The sequence below is a fragment of the Phyllostomus discolor genome, chromosome X (assembly GCF_004126475.2).
Source record: "Phyllostomus discolor isolate MPI-MPIP mPhyDis1 chromosome X, mPhyDis1.pri.v3, whole genome shotgun sequence".
Lineage (NCBI taxonomy): Eukaryota > Metazoa > Chordata > Mammalia > Chiroptera > Phyllostomidae > Phyllostomus > Phyllostomus discolor.
Genome location: NC_050198.1, coordinates 39,289,687 through 39,316,553, shown reverse-complemented (window position 1 = coordinate 39,316,553; position 26,867 = coordinate 39,289,687). Strand labels below are relative to the sequence as shown.

Sequence of the window (26,867 nt, the reverse complement as noted above, 5' to 3'; positions counted from 1 at the left end):
AAACAACAGTAGAGTGGATGAAGCCAAGAATCAAATCAATGATTTGGAACATATGGAAGGAAAAAACAAGCAATCAGAACAAGAAGAGAAAAGAAGCCAAAAAGTGAGGACAGTGTAAGCAACCTCTGGGACAACATCAAGTGTTCCAACATTTGCATCATAGGAGTCCCAGAAGGAGAAGAAAAAGAGCAAGAAATTGGAAATCTATTTGAAAAAACAATGAAGGAAAACTTCCCTAACTTGGTGAAGGAAATAGACATGCAAGTCCAGGAAACACAGAGAATCCCAAACAAGATGGATGGAAAGAGGCCCACTCCAAGACTCATCATAATTAAAATGCCAAAGGTTAAGATAAAGAGAGAGTCTTAAAAGTGGGAAGAGAAAAGAAGTTAGTTACCTACAGGGGAGTTCCCATAAGACTGTCAGCTGATTTCTCCAAAGAAGCCTTACAGGCAAGAAGGGATTGGCAAGAAATAATCAAAGTCATGAAGAGCAGGGACTTACAGCCAAGATTGCTCTACCCAGTAAGAAATAATTTAGAAATGAAGGGCAGATAAAGTGCTTCCCAGACAAGAAGAAACTAAAGGAGCTCATCATCACCAAACCATTATATTTTTTAAATTTTATTTATTTATTTTTAGAGAGAGGGGAATGGAAGGAGAAAGACAGGGAGACAAACATCAATGTGGGAGAGATACATTGATCAGTTGCCCCTCACACACTCCCAACCGGGAACCTGGCCCACCACCCAGACATATGCCCTGACTGGGAATTGAACTGGCGACCTTTCAGTTCACAGGCCAGTACTCATTCCACTGAGCCACCCCAGCCAAGGCCCAAACCATTATCATATGAAATGTTAAAGGGACTTATTTAAGAAAAAGGAGATCAAAACTATGAATAATAAAATGGCAATAAACACATATCTATCAACAACTGAATCTCAAAAAAACAAACTAAGCAAACAAGCAGAACAGAGACAGAATCATGGATATTGAGAGCATTTTGATGATGGCCAGATGGGGGGTGGCGGTGAGGGAATGGGTAAAGAGGTGAGGGGATTAAGAAATACAAATAGTAGTTACAGAATAGCCATGGGGACAAAACACAGTAAGGAAATGGAGTAGCCAAAAAACCCATACACAAGACCCGTGGACATGAACAATGGTGAGAGGACTGCCTTAGGGAATGGGGGGTGCTGGGTGGAGGGGGGCAAAGGAGGAAAAATCAGCACAACTGTAATAGTATAATCAATAAAATGTGATTAAAAAGAAAAAAATAATAAAACTATTCAGAAATTAAAAATGTGTTTAAAACATAAAAACAAATTTACAAATCTTTTTCGGGGTCTATGTGGATAAGCACAGCTGGTGAACAAGGAGTGCTGTGCAGGGGTGGGGGTCAGGTCGTTCCCTCTTACACCCCAGCCTCGGTAGGTGGCCTGGCGCCATCCTCGTCTCCCCAGCTATTGAAAACACAAACTCCTTCAAGGTGGACTCCAGCCTTCCCTCTGTTCCCAGCACATTCTAATTGCACAGCTTCTTGTACTCGCAGCCTGAGCAGAGGAGTGCCTCCCTCACCCCACCAGCCCGCCCTCTAGCTGTCCTGGAGCAATGGGTTAACCCACTGCCCCAGGGCAGGGCGCCCTCCCACCCAGTCTCCTCAGTGGTCCACCCGGTGGGACCTGTAGCCCCAGTTGCTGCGGGCACTGGGTCTAATTTCCAGACCTCCCTGGACAAGGGGAGCCCTCTTTCCAGTGCTCCCCTCCTCCCTTCATCCTCCTCCTGGGCTCCTACTCCACCTCCACCCCACTGGCCTCTGAAAGGTTGGCCACCATGGCTGCTGCCTGGAGAACACTTTGCTTCTCACTCAAGAGTGAGAAACTTCTCACTCAGTACACATCCCACACTTAAGAACAGTGGGTTACGCTCTCCCTTTGCAGTTGGGCAAGTACCTACAAGTATCTCACCTGCTCCTGCACGTGCTCCAGAACCAGCCTCACAGACAGAGCCATGAATATAAAGCCCTGGCAAGACAGGCAGAGGCTTAGTGCGGTCTGGCAGGGACAGCCTCCCAGCCCTTAGCTAGGGTCCTGGGGCGTCCACCCCACTCCTCCTCAGCAGCTGGTGCTAGGGTGGGGGGTTGGCAAGATACACCTTCCCAAAGCTCTGAGAACACCTGAGGACCCAAGGGCTGAAAATCCCTCTGCCTTTGTTTTGCTCTGATGCCCAGCACCCCACGGGAACTACCCCGGGAACACTGTAGCTTGGCTGTTCCCACAGGCTGTGCCAGTCAGCACACCAGAAGGCAGTTTATGGCCCCCAGCTCCCACTTCGGGAAACTCTGGCCTAATCATCCAACCTGAGAGGATGGGTTCTTGAACTTCGAGTACCACACAAGCCCAGCTGCCCTGGCTGGGCACCAGTGGAGGCTTGGGTCAGAGGATCCCCCTCGCCTTCCTCTCCCTCCTTCTGTAACAGGTGGCTGCTGAGCTGAGTCTTACAGGATCAGAGGGAAGTCAACAAAGAAGAGACACCCCAGGCAGTGGGCTCTTGCAAGGGCCGAGGGCAAAGGGCAGGGAAGGCAGCTTGGGGGATGGCTGCTCTTCAGTGCTGGGGAGCCCAAGGGTCAGCTGGTGCCCCATCTTGTAGCCGTGAAGAAGAATTGAACTTGATTTCCAATGTGAAGAAAAGTCCTAGAAAGAGTAGATGAGGAGGGACTGGTCAGACCTGTGCTGCTAGGAAAACCATGCAGTACATGGGCCTCAAGGAGGCCCCTGCAGGGTCCAAGAAAGCCAGGGGCATGGTGTCATTGCCTGCTTGAGGAAGACTGAGGGAGCAGCAGGGAGGGAAGGTCTGGCAGCCTGTGCACCCCACCCTCAGATGAGGAGACTCCTGCTCCAGAATCTGGAGACACCCTTTGAAGGCAGCAGCCCCTGAAGCAGTGGGAGCCTCATCCACAGGAGTCCCAGAGCTCACACAAGACATTGTCAGCAGCCACTGCCACCAAGCCACCTCCCTCCTGGCCTCTGACCCCACAGAGTGGCAGCTCCCTCCCATTCCTGCCACTAGCCTTGCAGCCTGCCTCCGCTCCCAAGTAGAATGGAGGAGGCCCCCCATTCTTGGCTTCCTCAGCCCTTCTCAGGTTCCCTCCACCTTGCTCTTCTTTTACCTGGAGAACTCCTGGAAGCTGTGGCCACTTCCCCAAAGCGCCATCAGCTGGCCCATGTCCTTCTCCAGCCACTGCTCTCTCTCCCCACCACACTTTTTGGACAAGCATGATCTTCAATTTTTGAGTCACCTGCACCCAGACACATCCTCACTTCCCCCTGCTTCTCCCTGTGCTGTCTGGCCTCTGCCCTGGCGTTTCCATCGAAGCAGCCCTCCCTCAGGGGGCCAGTTTCTCCAGGCCATCTATGGATAATGTACTCTTTACCAACCTCTTTGTCTCCAGACGAGCTTCGGTCCTATGCTGAAGAAGATTCATGTTAGGGTCTTTTGATCAAGCAGTGTGACCCTGCCAGCTCAAGGGTATCCAAGCCCCCCTCAATCCAACCCCGCCTCCAGCCAGCCTGGGTGGGGATGTTGCCCCTCCCTCACCTAGCAGGCTTAATCTGGCTCCAGCCAGAACTGCTTTTCTTCTTAAAGCCAGAGGTTGGCTGAGGGTTTAGCTTAACAGGATGAGCCATTTGGGGACTGCAGTTTGGCAATCAGGGAACCTGGGACTTGGGGAGGGGGCACACTTCATATACCCGGCCATAACAATGATCCCTTCCTTCCACACCCCATGGCTGCTCTTGGCCCTGGAAAATTCCAAACAGGCTGCTCCGCTGCCAGTGCAGAGGCAGCTGAACAACCTTGCTCTTGCTGAGGAGGCCTGGAGGTCCCTGGGGAAAGGAGTGCCAAGAATGGGGAGCTGGGACCTCCCAGCTGAGGCCTTTGAGTAAGGGTCTGTGTACCCACTAGGCCCCAGGGGGTGGCCTTAGTGGATTCCTGCCTGAGGTTCCAGCAGCTCTGACAGGGTTGGGGAGCAGCAGGGGTCCCTACCATCCCCTACCTTGGTGACAAAATGTAGCCTAGTACTTCAACCAGGCACGCTCCACTCTGCCCCCTTAAAATACTCACAGACACCTGTCACCCCAAACAATGGGACCCTGACCTCCAGCTTCTAGGGCTGCACCCCTGGGGAAGGGGTGAATTCCAGGAGAAGGCAGCATGGTGCCTGTGGCAAAACCCTGCAGCAGGCTTAGAGGTAGACATGCCCACCCCCCGCCCCCCAGCCTTTCCCTTGTGGCCAGCTGAGCCCAGCGCTTCAGGAGACCAGGCACCGTGAACCCCTTCTAGTGCTCAACACTGCCCCAGCCCCAGATGGGGGTCAGACAGGGGCCACAGATGGGACAGGCTGGAAGGAGGGCGAGAAAAAAAAGGGCTAAGGATGGCTGGAAGGCTGCCAGGGAGGCGGCTCTCCTACAGCCGGGAAGGGCAGGTTAGGATCGGCAATCTGGGCAGGGGTAGGCCCAGGTGAACCTGGGGTCAGGGGCGATTTAGCCTCTGGGGAGGAGGTGCTGATGAGTTCCCTAGGTAGCAGCCATCCTGCTTCCCGCTGGAGCGGTGTCTCCTCCTCGGGAGGAGGGCGAGAGGAGGTGGGCGGAGTGACGGGGAGAACTGGAGGGAGGGACGGAGGAGGGGGAAGGAGAGGAGCTCGGGCGTGGGGGGTGGGGCGACAGTGACGTCACCCCGGAGTCGGTTCTTAAGCGGCAGCCGGTCAAGCCGAGGAGAAGAGGGACGGTCCTAGCGCGGTGGCAAGTCGGTGAGCCCGCCGCGGCCCGGAGAGCGGCTGGAGCCGCCGCCGCCGGGAAAAAGGGGTGAGCTTGCCCGGGCCACCGCTGCCGCCTGAGCCGGAGGCGCCTGAGCCGGAGCCGCAGGAGAGCTAGGCAGTCGTGCGGGCTCGGGCCGGAGCGGGGGGCGAGGGCCGCAAGCCCATGCTCCGGCCGGCGCTTACAGACAGTGGGCTCCCGATGCCGCCCGCGTCCCGCTAGGCTAAGCGTCGGGCCGGCGAGCCGCCGCCGCCGCCCGTATCGCGGGTAGGAGCCTCGGGAGCCGCAGCCGCCGCTCGAATCGCGGGCAGGAGCCTTGGGAGCCACCGCCGCCGCCGCCCGGCCGGGCCCCGCCGCCGCCGCCCGCGCGCCCCCGGGCCCCCGACACACATGAGATTCTTCAGGCTCACTTTCAAGTGCTTCGTGGACTGCTTCTGACCGCGCCGCCTGTCCGCCCCGCACCCCGCCCGCCGCCCGCCCGCCCGCCGCCCCGACTCCGGCCCGGCCGCCCCCGGCCGGCCCGCGCCTTCGGGGTCCCCAAGCAGCCGGCGCCCCTCGCCGCCCGTCCCCCGGCCCGGCTGCGCCGCCCTCTGGGACCATGGCGAAGAAGAGCGCCGAGAACGGCATCTACAGCGTGTCTGGAGACGACAAGAAGGGTCCGCTGATTGAGCCCGTGCCCGACGGGGCCCCGGCCAAGGGCGATGGTCCCGCGGGCCTGGGGGTGCCTGGCGGCCGCCTAGCCGTACCTCCGCGCGAGACCTGGACGCGCCAGATGGACTTCATCATGTCGTGCGTGGGCTTCGCCGTGGGCTTGGGCAACGTGTGGCGCTTCCCCTACCTGTGCTACAAGAACGGCGGAGGTGAGCGCCCCCGCTCCTTCGCACCATGGACCCTCCCCCCGCCCGCTGCCCGCCCCATCGGGGTGCACGGGCGAAGTCCAGGGAGTGGGGAGGGCCTCCAGGACAGTCGGGGGCCAGAGGCCGCCCCTCGCCGGCCGTTGCCACTCGGTGGCCCAGCCTGGCAGCGTCCACCCAAGGCCAGTCATGTGCCTGGCAGTGTGTGGGGGGAGGGGGCCAAGCCAGCCTCCGGCCCTAGCCGCGGGGCTGCCCCCTCATACCCCCTGCGCTCGGGGATTGGCCACTGAGGTGGGAAGGCGAGGCCTGCCCCCTGGGGGGGGGGGGGGTTCCCAGAGGTGAGGAGCCCTAGCTGCCTCAGCTGGTCAAGCACACAAGTGGCACATTGTGTGGGCCCCCCACGTGTGCACACACGAACACACACACACACAATGGGCCACTCTGTCCCTCCCACTACCCTCCCTTCCCCTCTTTTTCCTTCCCCTCTCTTCTCTTCCCCTCTCCCCCCTGCCCTCCCCTCCTCACCCTCCCCTCTAGCCTGGGCCTGGAACACTGGGTGCCTGAGCCAGGCTTGGGAAGCCTGCGGCCTGGGCTGCCTGGCGCCGCCGCTGGACACACTGCACGCACACCCCATGCCTGCTTGCCGGCCCCGGCCCAGCTTAGCAACAGTGATGGACGCGCACGTCCTGCGTGCAACTGCAAAGCAGCGCCGGGGTTGGTGGGAAGCCATGGTGACTGGGTGATAGCTGGGAAACTGAGGCCCAGAGTGAAGGCCTTTGCCCAAGGTCACACACAACAAGGATGCTGGGACCAAGAGCCAGGCAAGCCACAGTGAAGCCCATCTTCTCAGTAGTGGAGAGGGCTGGGCCAGGGGCAAGAGTAGCAGGCCTGTGAAGGAGAGGGGAGTGCACAGTAGCTACTGGGGCCCAGCTCCCCCAACCCCTGGCCTGTGGTCTCTGACCCTGCCCTGCATACTGCCTCCAGAGCTGGGTGGCCTCCGCCAGGATGTCTCTCTGTCCTTGCTCACTGACATTTTAAGACACCCACACACACACCCGCTGTCAGAAGACTGCCACCCACCCACCCTCTTCCCTGGACCTTCCCACTCATAGGCCAGTGTGTGGGTACAGAGAAGGCAGGTCTCCCTGCCTCCACCCAAGCTGGGCAGGCCCTCAGGCCTAAGCGCCAGCCATGGCACACGCATGCACATGCACGCACACACCCTCGCTGCCTTTCCTTCCTGTACTGCCTGGCAGGCACAGACTGTGACACGAGAGATGGCTTGTATGTGCAAGCATGTGTGTCTTCCATGCCCATTAGGTCACCCTAGGTGACTGGAGGCAGAAGCCTATGGACATAGGGCACCTCCTCCCTAGCTCAGGGAGCTGGACCACAGCACCCCCAATACTCCAACCCCCCACTGACGCCGTTCAGCTGGGGCCTCTGAGTCAGTGACCACCTCCTGCACTGATTCACCCAGTGGGAACTTATGATGGGGTTGGGGTGGAGTCCAGAGCTGGGGCTGCACCCTGGCCTCCCAGGGCCTCTTGAAAGCTGTGCTGGCTACAAGCCTGCACAGCCTGGTTGTGGAATTTGGGTTAAGTCCCCGGCATGTGTGTCCTCCCTCAGGTGTGTTCCTTATTCCCTACATCCTGATCGCCCTGATCGGAGGAATCCCCATTTTCTTCTTGGAGATCTCACTGGGCCAGTTCATGAAGGCCGGCAGCATCAATGTCTGGAACATCTGCCCCCTGTTCAAAGGTGAGCAGCCCCAGGCCAGCCCCTCTCTGCCCTCTCCCTCAGGGACCCTTTCCCTTTACCACTGCTGGGGCAAGACTGGCACCCACCGGAGAAATCTCATCATGTCCAAACACCAGGCCTGGGGTCCATCAATGGCCCCCAAGTTATAAGGGGGAAGCTGGAGACCATGCAGACCACCCAGTGACCTTGGGCAGGCTGGGGCTAGCATGGGGGATCCAGCCTTTCTCTCCACCAGGGTGATCAGGTCCAGTAAGGCTGGAAACAGACTCTACTAAGCCCACTTGGCTCAGCAGAGTGGAGGGTGGCTGCATACAGAAGACAGTGGTAAGAGAAGCCGTCTGTGGCCAGCTCTCCCAAGGCCAGAGAGCCAGACCAAGGAGCTTGGGTAGGAGCCACTGAAAGTTCAGGGTCCAAATGGAAGAACTAATAATGGCAAAGGTCACCTTAGAGACTCTTCTGTGTGGACAGTGTTCCCCATCATCTCTCACAGCCCCAGGGTGTGGGTTTTACTTCTACTGTCCTGGAGGAGGCTGGGGCATAGAGGTGAAGTAACTGGCTAAGGTTGCGCGCTGAGAGAGTGACTGTCTCCCACACTGCCCGAGGTCACCAGAAAGCCCTCCAAGCTGCTGAGTACTGGAGGCCACCGAGGGGCCAGGTGGATGGTTGGCCCTCCCTCAACTGCTGTGGTGATAGTGGGGCCCAGGAGAGGGGGCAGGCGTGTGTGGTTAGGTAATCAATCGGACTCCGTGCTCAGATGGGGCAGGGTGGGAGAGGCTCTGCCTTGGGTCTGGGGAGGATGCAGGAGGTGAGCCCATGAGCTAGGGCTGATTTTTGGCCAGGGACTGACTGGGGAGTTAACCCAGCATTGGGATACTTGTGCAAGGGATACTCCAGGGGACTCCGGCCAGAGCAGGACAGAGAAGGACCTAGTAGGATGGATGGTGAGGAGGGACAGGACAGCAGATACAGGGAGCAGAATGTTAGGGGGCAGTGGAAAGCTGGCCAGAGAAGAGCCTGCACAGAAACTGCCCTCCTCCTAGGCCTGGGCTACGCCTCCATGGTGATCGTCTTCTACTGCAACACCTACTACATCATGGTGCTGGCCTGGGGCTTCTACTACCTGGTGAAATCCTTCACCACCACGCTGCCCTGGGCCACGTGTGGCCATACCTGGAACACTCCTGACTGCGTGGAGATCTTCCACCACGAAGACTGTGCCAATGCCAGCCTGGCCAACCTCACATGTGACCAGCTTGCTGACCGCCGGTCCCCTGTCATCGAGTTCTGGGAGTGAGTCAGGCACCTCTGGGCCAGGCCCAGCCTATCCCTTTCTGGGCTCCACCCAAGTTCGCATGGGTTGGTTGGGGCCCAGCCATGGGGCCGATTCCCAGCAAGAGTACTCCTGGGCCCTGCCTGCCCTCAGGGACCCCCAGCCCAGTGCCTAGGGGAGCCAGGATGGATGAGCCTTGCTCCTTCAGCACCATTTGTCACTCTGGGCCCTGTCAATTCAGGTGCCTACTAGCCTTGGGGAGTGGGGTAGCCGCCAGACCACTCCCTGTGGCTCCTGGAGCCCAGGCACACACACTGTGATGTGTCCAGGCCTCAGGCTTGGGGCTGCCTGGCCCAGGGGCTCAGGAGTGACCAGCTGGTCACGGGGGCTGCAGGAGTGGGAGGACCACCCCTGGGACAGCTCCCAGCTCCTTTAGCCTCTGCCGACACAGCCCTCATGGGCTCTCCCTCCCCCAGGAACAAAGTCTTGCGGCTCTCCAAGGGGCTGGAGGTACCAGGGGATCTCAACTGGGAGGTGACCCTGTGTCTGCTGGCCTGCTGGGTGCTGGTCTACTTCTGTGTCTGGAAGGGGGTCAAGTCAACGGGAAAGGTACAGCTGGGGGTGACAGCAGGGCTGGGGGGCAGCATTGCCTGGGGGAGTCTCTGATGGGAACTACTGTTGCAACAGGAGGTGGCTGGGTTAGGGCCAGGGCCTGAGCCTGTGGAGGGGGCAAATACTTCAATCTAGGCCACTTGATTCCCCACCCCATGGCTTTGTAGTTCCTCCCCACCCTCCAAATCCAAGTCTAGCAAGGCTTTGGTCCTGAGCGGGAGAGGCCCAGGCAGCAGCTGCCCCTTCTCTGTGTTGGGCATCCCTGTTCCCTCCCTCCCTCACAGCTCCTCCCCATTCCTCAATCACCTTCTGAGTCTGTTTGATCTGAGTGGACCTGCTCTATAGCTCTATCTTCTGCCTGCCTGTCTGACCCAGGGTCAAGGCTAGACACATGCCTTCCCCAGAAGCTCTCTGTCAGGTTTGGGAGACAGATGCTGAACAGATGCATAAGACAGTGTGCCGAGGGCTGTGGGGCACAGCCAGGTCCCTGAAGGGCTGGCTGATTCCCCAGCAGAGCCTGAAGAGCAGCCACTTCCCTTGCTGGCAGCCCTGCCTGGATGGAAGGCAGAGGCCCTTGCTGTCTGCCTCATTGTTGCCTCTGTCTCTGGCTGGCCCACTTCTAATCCCAGCTGCCAAGGATCCCACCTCTCTGCAGAGGATGACCTGGAATCAGGCACACAGGACGCATAGGACCTGCCTCCAGGCTGCTCTCCCACTCTCTGCCCAGGGAGGGCCCTGCCCGTCCCCTCCCTATGCAGCTGACCTGTGCTTGCCATGGGGCTGCTAATGCCCCAGCCAAGCACCTGGCTTCCTTTGGATGGAGCCATGGCCCTGAGGAGGACAAGGGGGGGCTGCTGGCCAGCCACATTCCTTACGTCTGAGCACAGTCTCCAGTGTCAGGGGACCGTGGCCTGACCTGCTCAGGCTGCTCAGGCTGGGGGCCTCTAAGGGGGAGGTGGGTGCTATAGGGCCCATCTGAGCAGCCTGGTGCCACCCTGCCCCCAGATTGTGTATTTCACCGCTACGTTCCCCTACGTGGTCCTTGTTGTGCTGCTGGTGCGCGGAGTACTGCTGCCTGGCGCCTTGGATGGCATCGTCTACTATCTCAAGCCTGACTGGTCAAAGCTGGGGTCCCCTCAGGTGAGGTAGAGGTGGTGGGGGGTAGACCAGGGGCCAGCCCAACAAGGCCCCTCACATCTACTCTTTCCTGGCCCATCTCCAGGTATGGATAGATGCTGGGACCCAGATTTTCTTCTCTTATGCCATTGGCCTAGGGGCCCTCACGGCCCTCGGCAGCTACAATCGCTTCAACAACAACTGCTACAAGTAAGCACCCCTGCCCTGCCCTCCTGCTCTGTCTGCCCATGGGCAGCAAGCGGGCAGCCTAACCAGCCCCTGTGGTCCCATGCGCCCCTAGGGACGCCATCATCCTTGCACTCATCAACAGCGGGACCAGCTTCTTTGCTGGCTTCGTGGTCTTCTCCATCCTGGGCTTCATGGCTACGGAGCAGGGCGTGCATATCTCCAAGGTAGCAGAGTCAGGTAAAGATCCCTGGGTCCCAGCCCCGTCTCCAGAACAGCAAGTGCTGTCCTAATGTACCGTGTATATGAACACACGTGCAAATTGACATTCTAAGAAATAAAAAAGAATCAAACTCCACTTGTCACACTGCTCTGGGCCAGTGGCAGGCCTGGATGAGCAACTGCAAGGCACAGCTGTTCCAGCGAGCTTAGGGCTAAAGCCTCGTGGGCCAGGCCATGTGGAGCCTTGAGCCCCAGGTCATCCATTCCAAGGGGCTTCAGGGTGTGGTCTCATATTTTCCAGTGTTGCAAAGGGAAAGAGAGGCCTTTCCAAGGTCAATGGTAACCAGAAGTCTGAACCAGACACCCCACTCCTGTGGGCAGAGGTCTGCTGAGGGCCTGCAGGAGCTTTCTAGCCCCTGGTATGGCACACCCACACAGGGCTGGAGCTGCTCAGCAGTGCCTTCACATGAGGGGAAGGGCCCTTGGCTACAGGGTGCTCTGGTGCCGTCCACTGTTCTGGCACCAAGCAGCAGGGGTAGGGGGACAGGAAGTGGGCATAGTCTGCAGGTGTCCACATCCTGCCCCTTTCCCTCTTAGGGCCCGGCCTGGCCTTCATCGCTTACCCCCGGGCAGTCACGCTGATGCCCGTGGCCCCACTTTGGGCTGCCCTGTTCTTCTTCATGCTGCTGCTGCTGGGCCTTGACAGCCAGGTTTGCAAGGGGGGTAAGACAGGGGGCCAAGAGGGCAAAGGGTCTGGTGGGTGGCCAAGGGGCATGGCCTGAGCACCTGGCCACAGTTTGTAGGTGTGGAAGGCTTCATCACAGGCCTGCTGGACCTCCTCCCGGCCTCCTACTACTTCCGTTTCCAAAGGGAGATCTCCGTGGCCCTCTGCTGTGCTCTCTGCTTTGTCATCGACCTCTCCATGGTGACAGATGTGAGTGGGGGCAGGGTGGGGGCTGCCTCTGGCCCCTGGCCGCCACCTGCACCTGCTCTGACCTGGCTCTGCCCCCAGGGCGGGATGTATGTCTTCCAGCTGTTTGACTACTACTCGGCCAGTGGCACAACCCTGCTCTGGCAGGCCTTCTGGGAATGTGTGGTGGTCGCCTGGGTATATGGTAGGTCTGAGTCGAGGGGCAAGTGGGGCTATGGTGTGGAGCAAGGGTGGTGGGTCTCCAGCTCTGGCCCTCCTGCCTCATCTCACCCAGGAGCTGACCGCTTCATGGACGACGTGGCCTGCATGATTGGGTACCGGCCTTGCCCCTGGATGAAATGGTGCTGGTCCTTCTTCACCCCACTAGTCTGCATGGTAAGGGCGAGGAAGGATGGACTGGGTGGGGTGAGGCACCTTGGGCCACTGGCCAATCACAGATTCTCTCTGCAGGGTATCTTTGTCTTCAACGCTGTGTACTCCGAGCCACTGGTCTACAACAACACCTACGTGTACCCATGGTGGGGCGAGGCCATGGGCTGGGGCCTTGCGCTCTCCTCCATGCTGTGTGTACCCCTCCACTTGCTGGGCCGCCTCCTCACGGCCAAGGGGACCATGGCTGAGGTCAGTTCCCCAACACTGTCCCTCCCTTCTGTTGGGTCAAAGTCTTACCTCTAGATTATCTGTTCCACTCATCAGGATGGGCCATTGTACCAGAAGCCTCCGGGTCAGCTGTAGGAAAGGAAAGCTGGCCCTCCAGGGCCTCAAGTCGTGGCAGGGGGAGGAGAAGCCTGTTGTTAGCTTCCACTCTCGCAGTCACCCAACCTTGTCTCCCTGATCCAGGGAGTAGGGCCAGGCCAGTGTCCTGGGAGGAACAGCCCTGGGCCCTGAGTCTGGTGGTAGGTGGTGGTAGTGGAAGGAGGCTGAGGACAAGCAGGTGTCCCTCCCTAGGGGCTCACCATGTCCCTTTCTCCTGCAGCGCTGGCAGCACCTGACACAGCCTGTCTGGGGCCTCCACCACTTGGAGTACAGAGCTCAGGACTTGGAGGTCAGGGGCCTGACCACCCTGACCCCAGTGGCCGAGAGCAGCAAGGTGGTGGTGGTAGAGAGCGTCATGTGACAGGCAGCCGGCTCCCAGTGCCAGCTCTCCCTCTTGTAGCCATAGCAGCCCCTGCTTTAGAGCCCCAAACCCCTCCAGGGGGCTTGCCTTTCCCTGACACTTTTGGGGTCTGCCTGGGGGGAGGGGAGGAAGCACCATGAGTGCTTATAACTAAAATAACTTTTTCCATTTTTAATAAAATGCCAAAAATAACCACAACCCACCAAAAATAGATGCCTCCCCCCACCAACCAAGCTGGTGCCCACACTGCTTCCCAGGCCCTGCCGCCTGCCCTCCCCCTAGTGCCTGCTGCCTCTCTGGGCTCTGCCCAGCACACCCTTGGGTGGCCTCTCATCCCAGAGGCAGCTTCGGGAATAGAACAGGAGAGGGGAGGAAGGTGAGGGAGGGGCAGCAGAACCAAGGTGAGTATTTCAACTGGGCTAGACCCCTCTCCCTATCCCTACTCTAGAAGCTTAGAGAGCCAGCCAGCAATGGAACCTTCTGGTTCCTGCGCCAATTGCCACCAATATCAATTGTGTGAGCCTGTGTACGAGTGCATGTATGCGTGAATACGTAGGGCGTATATAGAGCTCTATCTCTTAGCAAAGGTGAATACCAGGTGTAAACTGTGCCTGTGGGCAAATGAGGCTTGTATTTTGCACATTTTATAAAAATTTGAGGAGAGAGATTTCTGCTTGTATATTTCTAAAGAGAAAACAGCCCCGAGGTCCCTCTCCTTGCCACACCCCAGTCCCTTTTAGCCCCTCCTCATTCCTCTGCCCCAGCCAAGGAGTGTGACCTTATAGATCTAATTTTCATAGGCAAAACAAGAGCTTCAAGCCGTCGAGTTTGCGAGTCTGTTGTGTGGGTATGCATGTGTAGTCCCTGGCCCCAAACTGACGTGGAAAAGTGCACGGTAGGGGCGAGCCTTGATGGATGTCCCCACTCTGTCCCTCTGCCCACAAGTCGTGGGGGGGTGAGTATGTGCGGTGTTCTGTCCCAGGGATCTGGGGCTGCTTACCTGACATGCTCAAGCTTACCCACACCCTGCCCCTGGGCTGGGCAGACTGCAGGGATCTGAGGTGGGCACCAGCCAGGGAAGGGATCCAGGCTTGGCTCCCAGCTTAAAGCTGATGCACTTTTCACGTCAAGTCTTCCATGTAGCAGCTGTACTTAACCCACATCTGTGTCACATGTAATCCCAAAACGAGACAGCCAAGTGGACCCTACCTAGAAAGACTTATCCCACACCCTGACGCCAGCTGGAGGGCAGGGGCTGGGTGAGGGCCGGGGGCCAGCGGGGACATTCTTACTGTGCTAAAAGCCACTGCAAACATAGCAATAAAAACATGTCATTTTCCAAAGCTGGCTCCTGTTCTGCTTCTGCTTGTCTGGGGGTGGAGGGTGGGACTGGAGGGAGGTGCAGGAGGCCTCCCCACCTTGAGCTGTTTCCTTGGGCAGGTATTTGTTCTGGGGGACTCCATGCCCAACAGTGTTCCCGAAACTGGGAATAGAGCAGGAAAGGACGCTGGCAGAAAGCCTTTTCCCCAAGGAGCTGACATGCTTGGGGAGAAAGGATAACAGTATGCTAAAGAGGAACACACCAAGCAGTGCAAATGGGTGTGAGGTCACGGAAGGTGGGTGGGAAGTCACGGGTGCAGATTTCCCAGAGGTTGCCCAAATGCCACACTGAACAGGTGACTTTCCAAGATGCAGACGGTGAGGGGCAGGCAGGTAGAGAGGTGAGGCTGCAGCTGAGCCTGGGGAAGGTGGAGGTCACTGGAACCAGGGCGCTAGTAGTGCAGAGGAGAGGTCCGGAATGGAGGCCAGTTTACAAGGCAGAAACAACAGGGCTTGTGGACAGCTGGGATGCAGGGTTGAGAGGAGTCAGGGAGGCCCCAGAGGACAGCCTGAGCACAACAAAGGGTGGCATTGCCACAGAGACGAGGTTTGGAGGGGATGGCCATGTGATCTGGGTGGAGACCCCCAGGCAGCACCTGGACAAGGAATCTGGAGTTCTGGAAGGGTCTGAATTGAAGCAAGAACTTAGGAAGTTCTCAGCACATAAAGATGGCCCCGAAAGCCCTGAGCCTGGATGAGCTCAGCAAGGGCAGCAGAGTGGGTGTAGAGGGAGAGGTGGCCTAAGTAAGCACTGAGCCCTGGGGCTCTGGGACACTCAGAGGTGGCAGAGAAGATGGGGAGCAGCAGTGGAGACAGAGTGGCCAGTGGGGTGGGAAGGACCCCAAGAGTACAGAGCTGATCCTGGAACAAGCGTGAGGAACCCCCAACCTGTGGGGGTCAAGGAGGAGAGAGTGATCAGCTGTCAGGTGCCGCTGATGGTCAAGGGGGAGGGGGCCCAAGAACACTGGCTGGGTTTGGTGACAAAACCATGGAGACCTGGCCAAGAGAGGTTTGGATTGGGGGGTGTGCAGAAGCCTGACTGAAGTGGGATTAAGGGAGGAGGAGTGGAACAATCCCAGTGTCCATTGATGGAGTAAATGAACAAAATGTAGTCTAGTCATACAGTGGAGTATTATTCAGCATTAAAAAGGAAAATATGATACAGGCCACAAGGATGAACCTTGAAGACACTATGGTAAGTGGAAGAAGCCAGACGCAAAGAGGCAATCACTGTATGATTGCATTCTCTGAGTCCCCTAGTGGAGTTAGATGCAGAGAGACAGAGAGGGGGATGGCTGGTGCCAGGGGCTGGGGGAGGAGGATAAGATAAGGGTGAGTGCTTTGTGAAGGCAGTCTCAGTTTTGCAAGATGAAAGTTCTGGGGATGGATGGTAGTGATGTACAACGACATCCTTGATGCCACTGAACTGTAATCTTAAAACGTGATTAAAATGGAAGTTTTAGGTTACGTATATTTTACCACAACTTAAAAGAATGGGTGGGAAAGAACTGGAGACAATGACTCCATTCAGGTCCTTGTGGGCAGGACCTCAAGCACAGTAGGCTTCAGCCACAGGTGAGAGCAGGGCTCTCCATCCAGTATCACAGGAGGGAGGTCAGGATAAGGCATGGGCACAGGGGGTGGCCAGGGCCAATCCAGTCCTCAGCTAAGGCAGGCCTGGGATGGGGGTCAAGGGTTAAGAGCCTGTAGCTGTCTCTGGATACCAGTCTGGGAAGAAGGGAAGGGGTGGCCCCTCAGAGAAAAGTGTTTACTCGTTGGGTCCTCCCAGGCTAATCCCTGCTCTTTCTATAGCAAGGAATGGTCCCCTTAGCAAGGAGGGACTTTAGCCATCAACTATACAGCCAGCGCAGGCTGTCATGTGATACTGCCATCAGCCACACTCTGTCCAGGTCACCAAGAACCTGAACAAGGGGCAGTTCCTGCCAGAGCTTGGGGAGGTCTTTATAGAGCCTGTGCTAGCACATAGGGAGGCACCTCCCCAGCAGGCCCAGCCCTGTAGGACACCTGACAACCTGCTCTTCCAACCCAACCCTCGCCACACCCTTCTCTTAAATACTTCTCACTCCACAAACCCTCAGCTCTCGCCACACCTGCAACTTCCAGAACCCTGAGTGCTGGCAACTCCCGAACCCCTAGCCTCCTAAGGTGAAAAAGCCCCTCACGCTGGGCCTGGCACCCACCCCACCCCCCCACCCCCCCAGCAGTTCTTCCCTGCCGGCTGGGCAGAGCCTGGAGTTGCCATCAGGCCCACTCCACTCCCTACCCCACCCCAGGCTCACACCAACTCCTTAACTTCACTCCCCCAACGGTGGCATGCCTTGGTTCAGCTCTTTGTCACTTCTTGCCAAATGGCCTCTAAGCCACCTGCCACAACACCACCAAAGACTCAGAAAACATCAACATCACAAAAAGAAAACTAGAGCCCTGATGGGTGTGGCTCGGTTGGTTGGATGTCGTCCTACAAAGCAAAAAATCCTCACCACTTCTATTCCCAGTCAGGACACACACCTGAGTTGCCGGTTCGGTCCCCAGTCGGGATGCATACAAGTGGCAACCAATCAACTGTTTCTCTGTCACATCAATGTTTCTCTCCCTCTTTCTCCCTCCCCATCTCTCTAAAAATCAATAGATTTTTTTAAATAAAACTAAAAATAAAGAGAACTTGACAGAGATTGGACTGCTTTGCCTAGGGCTAGGAGAGCTATGGGCAGGCGCCATTTACTCAGGAAGCTGCCCCCTGTGGTAGGAGCTGATGACACAGGGATGACACAGGGACAATCTAAGGGGGAGACAGGGAGGAAATGGATTAGCCAGGAGGCCAGCGAGGCAGGGATGCTGGCATACAGACCCACTCAGAGAGGAAGGGTGCTAGAGGAAACACTCAGGATCAGCCAGAGGGGCTGCTTACCAAGGCTGGGCCTCCAGCCTAGAGTGGGTGGGCACCTCGCTTTCCATCTCTAATGTCTGTCGCCACCAGCTAGGCAGCCTGCTCCTCTCTGCTAGGCCCAGGGCCAGACACTAAGGGGGCTCAGAGGCTGCCTGGGGCTGGCCAGGGAAGAACTCAAAGCCACACTGTCTGGACTCTGGCCTCTGGAAGTCTAGGGAAGGGTGAGGCTGACACCATCAAGGAACACTGTCCTAGGACCAGCTTTCAGCCTTGGCATAACAACCAGAGGGTGTCACCTGGGGGCCCCTCCCCGGCAGGCACCACCTCAAAAGAAGAAGGAAGAAATAAAAGCTGGAAAAAGGAGCACTGGCCCAGGCCTGGCTGGGGCAGGAGGAGAATGAGTACAAGACTGGCCATTAGCATCCCCATCTTGAGGGAACTCCTTAATTCCAAAAGAGAACACCCTCCAACCTGCTCCCCTGGCTCCCCTCCCAATGCTCAGGGCCAGCAGCCCTGGGCACCTCTGCCCCAGCCTGGTGGAGGCCACCTGTGGAAGCCAGCCTAGAGGGATGCTGAGGGGCAGTCAGCTGGAAGAACGGGCTCTCCGGGAAAACTGGCATGCTTGATATGTACTCAGAGCTGTACCCAACCAATCCAGAACCACCACCCCCACACCCTAGCTCTGCCCTTGGCCAGTCATAGGTCACCACCAAGGGTGAGTCGCCTCTCTCAGCTGGAATTACTCAGAGGTCATCCTGCAAAGCCTGGGGGTGCAGACCGGGCAGTGAGTGACTGGTGGCACTCTGCCATGTTCTATCTGTCCTAAATGTGATGAACAGGACCCAGAGGAGGCAGGCAAATCTGCCACCAGGAAGACGCACTGGTTCCTGAGTCTAAGAATCTCCCCTGGGCTCAGTGGCCAATCCCCAGGGTAACAAAAGGACAGACACGCCCTGTGTGGCCATAAAGTGGAGCCTGGCCTGGGGAACAGAAGGCGGAGTGGCAGAGAGGCAAGTATGAGCCTAGGCCGAGCCTGGGCCTTGCCTGGGATGCGGAACCTTTTAGGGTTAGAGCAAAGTGAAAGAAAGTACCGGGAAGGGCAGAGACTGGGGGTCTCTGTCAGAGCTATCACTTCGGGCAGGGGGAGAAAAGAGGCCTCCTCGTAGCCTCAGTTATACACATGCACCACAGAGACATCATAACAACCTTTATTGCCAAGAGAAACTCTACTCCGCCTGCTCCACCCACCCTCCTGCAGGACCAGAGAAAAGGGGCCTTGGAACCCCGAACATCAATGAGCAACAAAAAAAGGGGCTCAACCCAGTGGGAAGCAAGCCCCACTGCAAGGGTTCCGGGTGCCTGCCTTGCGCCTGGTCAGCCAGGCGAGCAGCAAGCTCGTCCTGAGCGGGTGAAAATCTGGTCCCCTGTGCGGTGCTGGGAGGACAAGAACTATAAGCAGTGTGGGGGGCAGTAAGTGCCGAGGGAGGCCTGGCTCTCAGGAAGCGGGGGAGGGGCTTGGGCCAGGCCACAGCCACATGTGGGAAAGAGAGGCCCTCACTCCTCCTTCTTGTCCGTGGGACCGTCTACCTCCTCCTAAAAAGGGACAAAAATCACAAAGTACTGGAGTGATACACTTCTCCCCTTCACTCTCTAGCCCCTCCACCCCAGAGGTCCAGCATGGCACTCATTTTCCCCAAATGACAGGTATCCAGATGAAGAAAGGACCCCCCTCAACAGTACCCAAAGGCCTACAAGGGTGGGAGTAGCCTCACTCTAGTGAAGGCCACGACCCTAACGCCAGCTGACCCCAAACCGACGCCCAGTCTTGGGCCCCACCCTACCCCTGCCCCCATGCCCACGGCAGCCTCAGCTTTCCAGTCCCTTCCCAGCCCTAGGCCAGGCTCTCCCCAACTCTTCACACCTTTTACAGTTCCTGCCAATGATTCTGGCCTACACTGAGGCTGTTGGCCCCCTCTGGGAGCTGGGTCCTTCCCTTTGACTACTGTGGTGCCCAAACTTGGGCTGCCAAGTGCTGAGACAAGCTATCAGAACTCAGGAGTGTTTACCTGGCCCCCAGGCCTGATTTTCGGGCCACCTGAGCTTCCAGATGCAGCCAGTCTGAGGCTCAGACCAGGCTTGAGGGCACAGGTAATGGCAATGTCTAGCACCTGCTGGGGCGAGGGGCGCTGCAATGCCCCAAGCTTTTTGCACCCTGCGGCCCCTACAGAGGGAAGGTCGGCAGCTAGTCCTGGAGCATCGCCTGTATGCTTCTGTCTGCTTCTTGATGAGGCCCCTTCAGTGGACTTGGACTGGAGTCAGGGACCCCACAGCACAGGCTGAAGGGGGGGTTCACATAAAGGAAAGAGCTCCTCTCAAGAACACTGATTCTGGGCACAAGGCCAACCCCACTGCGGAGACCACCTTAGCAGCAACGGAGAAAGAAAGGGGGAGTGAGAAAGGGAGCAGCCCCCACTGCCAATGCCTCCTTAAAGAGCCTACAGCAGGAGGGCGGAGGCCTCCCCCAGTGGCCTCCCCAGAGCACAGGGACAAGCTGGCAGGGGGAAAGGGAGCCTTGTATCCAACAGAGCAGGCCAAGGCATGCTGACCTGCAGTCTCGTGTGCTCCTCCAACAGGCGGTCATACTCCTTGGCCAGGCCCTCGGACTGCTTCTGCATGGCCAGAGTCTTGTTTTCAGCTTTCTCTAGTTCTGGGGATGTAAGTGATAAAGAAAGGAAAATAAAAAGACCGGGACTAAGGAGAAAACCCTGCTTGCTGCTGACACCAAATATGGGTCCTCGATCTGTCCCTGGTGGGGTCTAGACCACCTCCTCTCAAGACAGCTGCTCTGCCAGCTGCCTTGAAAATCTCCCGAATGGGGAAGCCAGACAACAAAGCTGGGGGCAGTGGGAAAATACCAAGGACCTCCCTAGTCCCTTTAATGAAGGTACCCCAAGTGGCTTTTGGAAGCAGTGATTTTGCAAAGTGTGAGGGCATGGGACAAACATTCTGAGAATATGGGGATGAGCTTAAGAAGCAGGGTGTGTGTGCATTCCCAGCCTGGAAGCTGAGAACAGGAGAGGTATGTGGGGAGAGGCCTTCAGGAAGGGAGCGTCTGGGAACTCGCAGTGGGGTTTTTGGGAACATCTCAACCAGCCGTCATGCAGCCTCCTGAGTTCTTTCCTTCCCTACCCACAAGCCCCTGCTGACAATGATGCCAATACGCCATACCTGGCTGGTCTTAGGTGAGGTGCTCTGGAATTAGTTTGCAGGCCTCTGGGATTCCCAGGGCCGTCCTCAAAGGAACCCCACACGCACCACTGAACCACTGAGCCTCACGAGCTGTCTGCACTGCGTGAGTGGGGTGCCATTTGTTTGTTTTCACCCAACTCCTAAGCCCGCATGTTTGTCATTAATACTCTGGCACGAGAGCAGTGGCAGCCACCAGAGGAGGCTCCAGACTTCTGGGGCCCAGGGGACACCTGAGGACAATGCTCACTTTGCTTGGTGATGGCCAGCTCATCCTTCAGCTTTTGCAGATCAGCCTCCAAGTCACTGTTCGCTAACTCCAACTTCACCTCCTTGGCAGTCACCCCGCCTGCAGCTTCCTAGGAAGAGTGCCAAGGGTCTGGTTACTTGGGAGGGAGAGAGGGAGGAACAGAGGGTGGGGAAGGAGGTGGCGGGGGGGCAGGGAAGGAGGAAGGGAGGCACTCCAGCACCGTCCTTCCACTGAGCTGTGATTCCTCAAGCTGCCTGGGCACTTGCCCCTTCGGAAATGTCAGCATGGAATCAGGCCACCACTTCTCCCCAGCCACTCAGCAAGGGCCAGAGCCAGCAGGGCCACCTGTTACAGCTCACAGGCCACATGCCCTGCCCACCCTGGCCCCCATCCCTGCCTCCTTTTCTCAGCAGCTCCTCAGAGTTTACCAGCCCATCCAATGACTCAATTTGCTGTCATGTGGGGATTGCTGCCAGTCACTCCCAAGCGACCAATGCTCCTCCTTCCTTCCCCCAAGCTCCACAGCTCACTCTGGCCAAAGAGCCCCAAACTCGCCCCGGCTTGCCCAGCTCTATCCTGCCTCAGAATCCAAGTCCATCAGCCTCCTTCCCAGCTTGGCTCACACCTCACCTCTTCTCACAAGCCTTCTAGGACTGGTCACACCTCATCCCTGCCTTGCCTCCGGCTGACAGCAATGTTCTTCTGTGCTAACTCACCCGTGGGTCACAGCACAGGGTTCAGTTCCCTAGGACTCAGTTTTATCAGAAAAGAATCTGGCCTGAACGTAGCAGGTGGAGGTGAGAGAGCAGCAAGAGCACCCCCGCCTCTCTCCCAGTCTTCCAGGCCCCTCCTACACATACCCCCACTAAAAACTGCCCCTCTGCCTGCCCACCCAATTCCTCAGCTTTTCTAACAACCAGTGTCACTGATAGGCTCCACTGGCCACTGTGGCCCATAAAGAATGTCACATGGTAGGGTCAGGCAGGCAGAACTCACCTTCTTCAGCTCGGCATTCTCTTCCATGTACTTCTTGGCCGCCTCACTAGCACTCTCTGCCTGCTTTTTAAAGGCTTCATTGGAGGCCAGCAGCGTGGCCTGCTGGGAGATGAGAGTCACCAGGCGTCTAAGTAGGCTGTGATTGTTTACAAAAAGGGAGAAGTGAGCAAAAGGGAGAAACAGCTGACATGAATTTCTCTCGGGTGGTCCTGCCCCATGCCTGCCTCCAGCCTAGACTTGCCTTCTTGGATTGCAAGGGCAGCCAAGTGAGACACTAGAGGCCTGAATCTGGCAACATGAGGGAAAAGGTGAACCAGGAGCTGTCCTCTGCACCAGAATGATTAACACTGCCCCCAAATGGCAGGCACAGGAAGTGTGACAGGACACCCAGGATGAGTGAGCTACAGGCTGAGGGCTTGGAACCGGGCATTTTCCAGGTCAGGGCCTCGAGGTACAGAGCCAGAGCAGTGCCATTTTCCTCACTGGGAGGCCAGGGTCACCCTGCAAAATAAGAGCAGCTAGTACCTGGAGCGCTTCCAAAAGGCCAGCTAAATCCTCATACCTACCTTGTGAGGTAGGGGTGATCATCACCCCCATTTCATAGAGGGGAAACTGAGGCTCAACAGACAGAAGCAACTGGTCAAGGTCAAGAGCCAGAAATGGGTATGGCTGAAATTCCCCACTTCTGTCTGACCCTAAGACCTGACCTGGGAACAACTACACATCCTAAATTTCCAGGGACCTGCTTCCAGGAAAAACTGAGATGGAAATGACTCCTCTCTCTCCACCCACTTCCCAAACATGTTCTGCAGGCAGCTGCCAGAACACATCTGTTAGATAACATTGACACACGGAGATCCTCCAGGGCTAGGGGGACAGAAATAAAGCATCAGGGCCAGACCAGCCATGAGAGGCAATCAGGTAGCAGCTAGGGCACATGCCTCTCCACTTACTTAAGTTACCATCCAATGGTCAAAACTGAGGAGTGAGGATGGACAGGACGACTTTCCCCACACACCTGGGGCAGGGACCCATACACCTGCACATATACCTGATGGTATGTGCAGGTGCTCTGGGGAAGAAGGAAACACTCTGCTTTGTCCAGGCCCATTCCCAGGCCAAGTCATTGTCTCCGGCCCCACCAGCCAACCTTCGTGAGGTTCTCATGGATACCTGCTGCTCAGAGAACCAGAGGGAAGAGGCAAGCTCTTGCTGACAGGACACCCAGGCCAGAGGGCACAGAACCTAACACTTTCCAGGTCAGGACCTGGACATGCCAGAGCAACCTAGGCCCTGGCGGAACCGCTATCAGAAACAAGTACTTAGTGAGGAGCAGGCTCCATGACACATGAGACACCCACTGTGCTTCCTGGTTGGGGAATAGGTTCTAGGGGCCCCTGGCAGTACTGGGAGATCCAGGCCGCTGGCTCCTGGCAGGAGGGCAGAGTTTCCAGTGACATGTGCTCTCTAAAATTAGCAGCCGGGACCTCGTGGCCCAGGGCTCATGTTTCCCTGTCTCAGCCCATGACTGCCCACCAGCCTGCCCCCCACTGGGCTGGAGCCCTTGAGGTAGAGAGAGCTTCCAGGTACCTCAGAAGCCACAGAGAAGCAACATGCATGACTCACAGAGGCAGTGAAAGTCATTGGAGGGGCCCAAAAAGAAAGGCAAGTCTGACTAAGCCCCAATCTCCCAGTGCAGAGTGCCCAAGCCAATCCCCAGCTGGAGCAGGGAGGGGGCAGGGCATGTGTGCCACCTGGTGGACCCAGCAAGCAAAGCTGGAGAGGTAAGTCCAAGGGTAATACTTTCCCTTAGGCCCGCCCCCAACAAAGCTGGGCAGGCAGCTGACTCAGGCAGAACTCCAGCAGTGTTATGTGTGACCATGGGTGTCACCCTAGTTACCCAGGGAGGTTGGACTCAGGGTGGTGGTGGCAGCAATGACAGCAGTAGCACAGCAGGGACCCGGCTCTCTTTGGTGCCCTCCCAGCCCATCGCCAGCTATGAAGCACCTTTGTTGCCAAAAGGAGTCTGGGCACACACACAGAACCCAGCACAAGAGCTATCCAGGGCCCTCCCTAAGCCTTAGCCTGCTAGGTTCCCCGCTTTAGCTTGCAGCCCTCAGGGTCTCTCCGTCAGTGCAGGGCAGGCGCCACCCCCAGCCTTCATGTGTGTTTCGTGCCATCTTTTGTACCATCCATGTCCTCTCCCTCCCTTCCTGTTAGACCTGTTCCTCCAACCTGGCCCAGGAAGTTTCTGGGTAATTCTTCCCTCCAGGAGCCTCACTCCTCACTGTTCTCCCTCCTGCCAACCTAAGCCGCTCCCCTCTCCCCCTCCCTCCATCGCTAAAACTATGCCAACCCACACTACAGTTTGGCCAAGCCACCAGCAGTCCCACCAGTGCCATAGCTGCCCAACCCAGGGAATGCCCTAGAGTCCTGGAGGTGTGCTCACTCTGCAGCACTTAGAGCAACCAACAAGTCTGCCTTGCAGAATCTTCCCCTGCCCTTGATTCAAGCAGCCCTGGCAGCCTGCCAATCTCTTCCCTGACAGGGTTTGTCTCAGCCCAGGCCCTTGTGCCCAAATGCCTATTAGACCGAGGCTCCTGAGTATACCCAAGACACGCCCCACACAGCCTGTCCATGAGGGCTGGACCACTCCTGTACCTCCCAAGCTCCCAGACCTGTACCCCACCTTAGGCTCCACCCCTCATCTAGTTCTATCCATGTCACCCCCATCAGCAATGGGGAGGGCCTTCGCCAATTCTGTCCCGGTTTAAACAGCGACCAACTGGCCTCCCTACCAGACTCTATGTGTTGTGATCCACGTCCTGAGGATAGCCAGAGTAATCTTTCCCCAAGATGACCTGATCGTGTCATCCCTGTGCTTCCATCCCTCCAGTGCCTGTCCTTAGCCTCAGGCCTATGCCTGGCACACAGCTCTCTTCTCTAGTAACACCAAACCACTGGCGCTTCTTGGAACATGTGGGGTTCGCACTGGTCTTATCTCACTGACACTGCACTCAGCCCTCCAGTCTGCAGTGGCTCCTCCCCTTCTGTTTGGAAACTCTTGCTGACGACCTAGCTTGACTCAGCTCAGTCACTACCTGCCCCCAAAATGCCTCTCCAAACTACCCAGTGGGACTCCCACCTGGCTGCATTGCCCTCCTTATTTCTCTGCATCACTTATCCTGTGTCTGGCTGCCCAGCTAAAATGCCTTCAGGCCAGGGACTGCACCTCTGATCTCTAAAAGGGACCCCCAAAACCTTAAAGATAACCTCCCCACTCTCATGTGTATGAGGCTGTACCTCATGGCAGGGCTGGGTACCGGTCTGGGGCCCTAGCTCTCCCCTAACCTAGCTGCACTGAGGGGGACACAAGAGCCAGAGCTTGCCAGTGCAGCAACAAGGTGACAGAAAACAGCAGCAAGAAGGCAACAAGTCAGACTTGTGTGGATGAGCAAGCCAGGCTTGTGACTGCAGTGGTAGCTGAGAAGGCACTCGGGGAAGTATTTATCACCACAGCTGGAAGAATAACCCAGTGCCCTGGACAGAGTCCAGAGTATTCCCACTGGGCCCTGGACTAAGCCAAGAACAGTACTTCCTAGCAGGCCAACTAGACCTGCCCAGGAGCTGGCCTTCTAGAACTCTCGCTGCCCCTCCACCATGTTCTTGCACCTGCCCTACACTTGCCAACCAAGATCCAGCTCTGAAGCCCTCCCAAACACATCAATGAGCCTTTGTGTGTCCCCTCGGGGCTGAATCTCCACCAGGCCCACGATGGAAGGTGTTGAGCTTTAGACTGTTTAAGTCTCAACAGCCCAGGAGACGTCAGCCTAGAGAAAAAGATGAGGTATGTATCTCCCGGTCCTGCTTGTTAGCCTCCACTGTTCTCAGCTTTACCACCCAAATACTGTTATGGGGTAACTGCTCTTAGGTAGCCATTTCCAGACAACAGGTCAGACAGAACTCAGGGGCCGAAGGGATGTCTCAAAGGCACAGGACTGATGGAGGGGCCCAGGTTCCAGGTTAAAAGCATGCAGTGACAGAGGGAGAATCCAGATGTGTCCTTGGCAGACAAATATCCCCAAACACCTGATTTCAACACAGGCTTCTTGGTAAGATGTTTTTGGGTGTTTCTGGACACTGAATGGGGCTCTCACCCTTTTATGAAAGGTTGAATAAACAAGAGAAGGCAAGACAAAGCCAATGTCTGTATGGACACTAGAGAAACAGGGCCAACCATATCAAGTGGGGGAGACGTGCTTCATATGCTCTTTGCACCAATCCTGTCTCCCTCCTGTGGGCAAACAGGAAATAGGACAAGAGCAAGGGGGAAGGTCCTTCCAAGTCCTGAATAGGATATTCTATGGCTTTGGTGGAACCCCATCCCTGTCGCTGATCCTGCCCACTTAGTATTTACCAGGCATTTCCTAGGTGCCACTCCCTCAGGTGAGTTGGGTCACTCAGTCCTTGGGACCCCACCACAGCACAGGTAGGCAGGAAGCTCCCCTTCACCCTGCTGCCCCTGTGAAGCTGGTGTCACAGCACCACCTATTGACTCTCCAGGGCGACTACAGACCTGCCTCACTCAGGTGGGGCTCCCCATGGCGGGTGGATTCTGGGTGAACCTGCCCTAGCTGTCCAGGAAAACACAGGAGGCTGCCCTGGCAAGAAACCAAAAGCCAGGTGATGCCCAGAGAAGGCTTTAGGCATAGAACTATAATAACAGGGCAGAAGCTGCTCCAGGAAACTCTCACCCTGAAGAGCCTAGGGTGGTGAAAATGAGGCAACAAATTAGAACTCAAGAAGATCCAGGGACAGCCCTGGCTGCTGTGGCTCAGTGGATTGAGCACTGGCCTGTGAACCAAGAGGTCATTGGTTCAATTCCCAGTCAGGGTACATGCCTCGGTTGCAGGCCAGGTCCCCAGGAGGGGGTAAGCAAGAGACAACTGTTCTGTGTCTCTCTCATACGTTGATGTTTCTCTCTTCCCTTTCCCTATGTCTAAAAGTAAATAAATAAAACCTTAAAAAAGAAAAAGAAGACCCAGGGATAACCTTCCCACAGAGCTGCTGATTTAACATTTCAGCATACCCCTTTTAGCCTCCCTCTTAGCCCTGGAGCAGAAGCTATAGAAAATAAGGAGGGAGAAATGCCCCTGTGGCAACTCCAGCTGAAGACCCAGGTGGCTATCAGCCACCCTGAGG

At 57.0% G+C, this 26,867-nt stretch overlaps 2 protein-coding genes and 1 long non-coding RNA gene across 7 annotated transcripts in view; 1 reads left to right on the top strand and 2 right to left on the bottom strand.

The window, feature by feature from the left end:
- Positions 1-1,237: 1,237 nt before the first annotated feature.
- On the bottom strand, positions 1,238-4,677 carry LOC118498584. Of its 4 annotated transcripts, none has more exons than XR_004901074.1 (3): positions 3,600-4,677; positions 3,436-3,471; positions 1,238-2,695 (listed from the first exon to the last, which is right to left on the bottom strand). It is a non-coding gene; the product is annotated as an uncharacterized LOC118498584 (long non-coding RNA). The 4 variants fall into 4 exon arrangements; XR_004901072.1 differs by having other exon boundaries at positions 1,239-2,695; positions 3,440-3,471; XR_004901073.1 differs by having other exon boundaries at positions 1,239-2,695; positions 3,440-3,466.
- Positions 4,678-4,763: 86 nt separating this feature from the next.
- On the top strand, positions 4,764-14,198 carry SLC6A8 (solute carrier family 6 member 8). The gene is made up of 14 exons (XM_028522363.2): positions 4,764-5,074; positions 5,106-5,676; positions 7,300-7,431; positions 8,472-8,721; positions 9,178-9,310; positions 10,319-10,453; positions 10,536-10,639; positions 10,731-10,855; positions 11,435-11,547; positions 11,634-11,771; positions 11,850-11,952; positions 12,043-12,143; positions 12,219-12,389; positions 12,745-14,198. Exons 2-14 carry the CDS (start codon positions 5,415-5,417, stop codon positions 12,883-12,885), a joined length of 1,908 nt encoding a protein of 635 aa, XP_028378164.1. The 5' UTR covers positions 4,764-5,074; positions 5,106-5,414; the 3' UTR covers positions 12,886-14,198.
- Positions 14,199-18,365: 4,167 nt separating this feature from the next.
- Positions 18,366-26,867, bottom strand: part of BCAP31 (B cell receptor associated protein 31) — a 31,477-nt gene continuing 22,975 nt past the window's right edge. Inside the window, exons 5-8 of one of the 2 annotated variants that reach the window (XM_036016848.1) lie at positions 21,671-21,801; positions 20,670-20,780; positions 19,780-19,880; positions 18,366-18,766 (exon numbers count right to left, since the gene is read on the bottom strand). In XM_036016848.1, the coding sequence (XP_035872741.1) occupies positions 18,728-18,766; positions 19,780-19,880; positions 20,670-20,780; positions 21,671-21,801 (382 nt within the window). In that variant the 3' untranslated portion in view covers positions 18,366-18,727. Of the gene's footprint in view, positions 18,767-19,779; positions 19,881-20,669; positions 20,781-21,665; positions 21,802-26,867 lie in introns of both variants that reach the window. The other variant, XM_028523025.2, reaches the window with a different exon arrangement.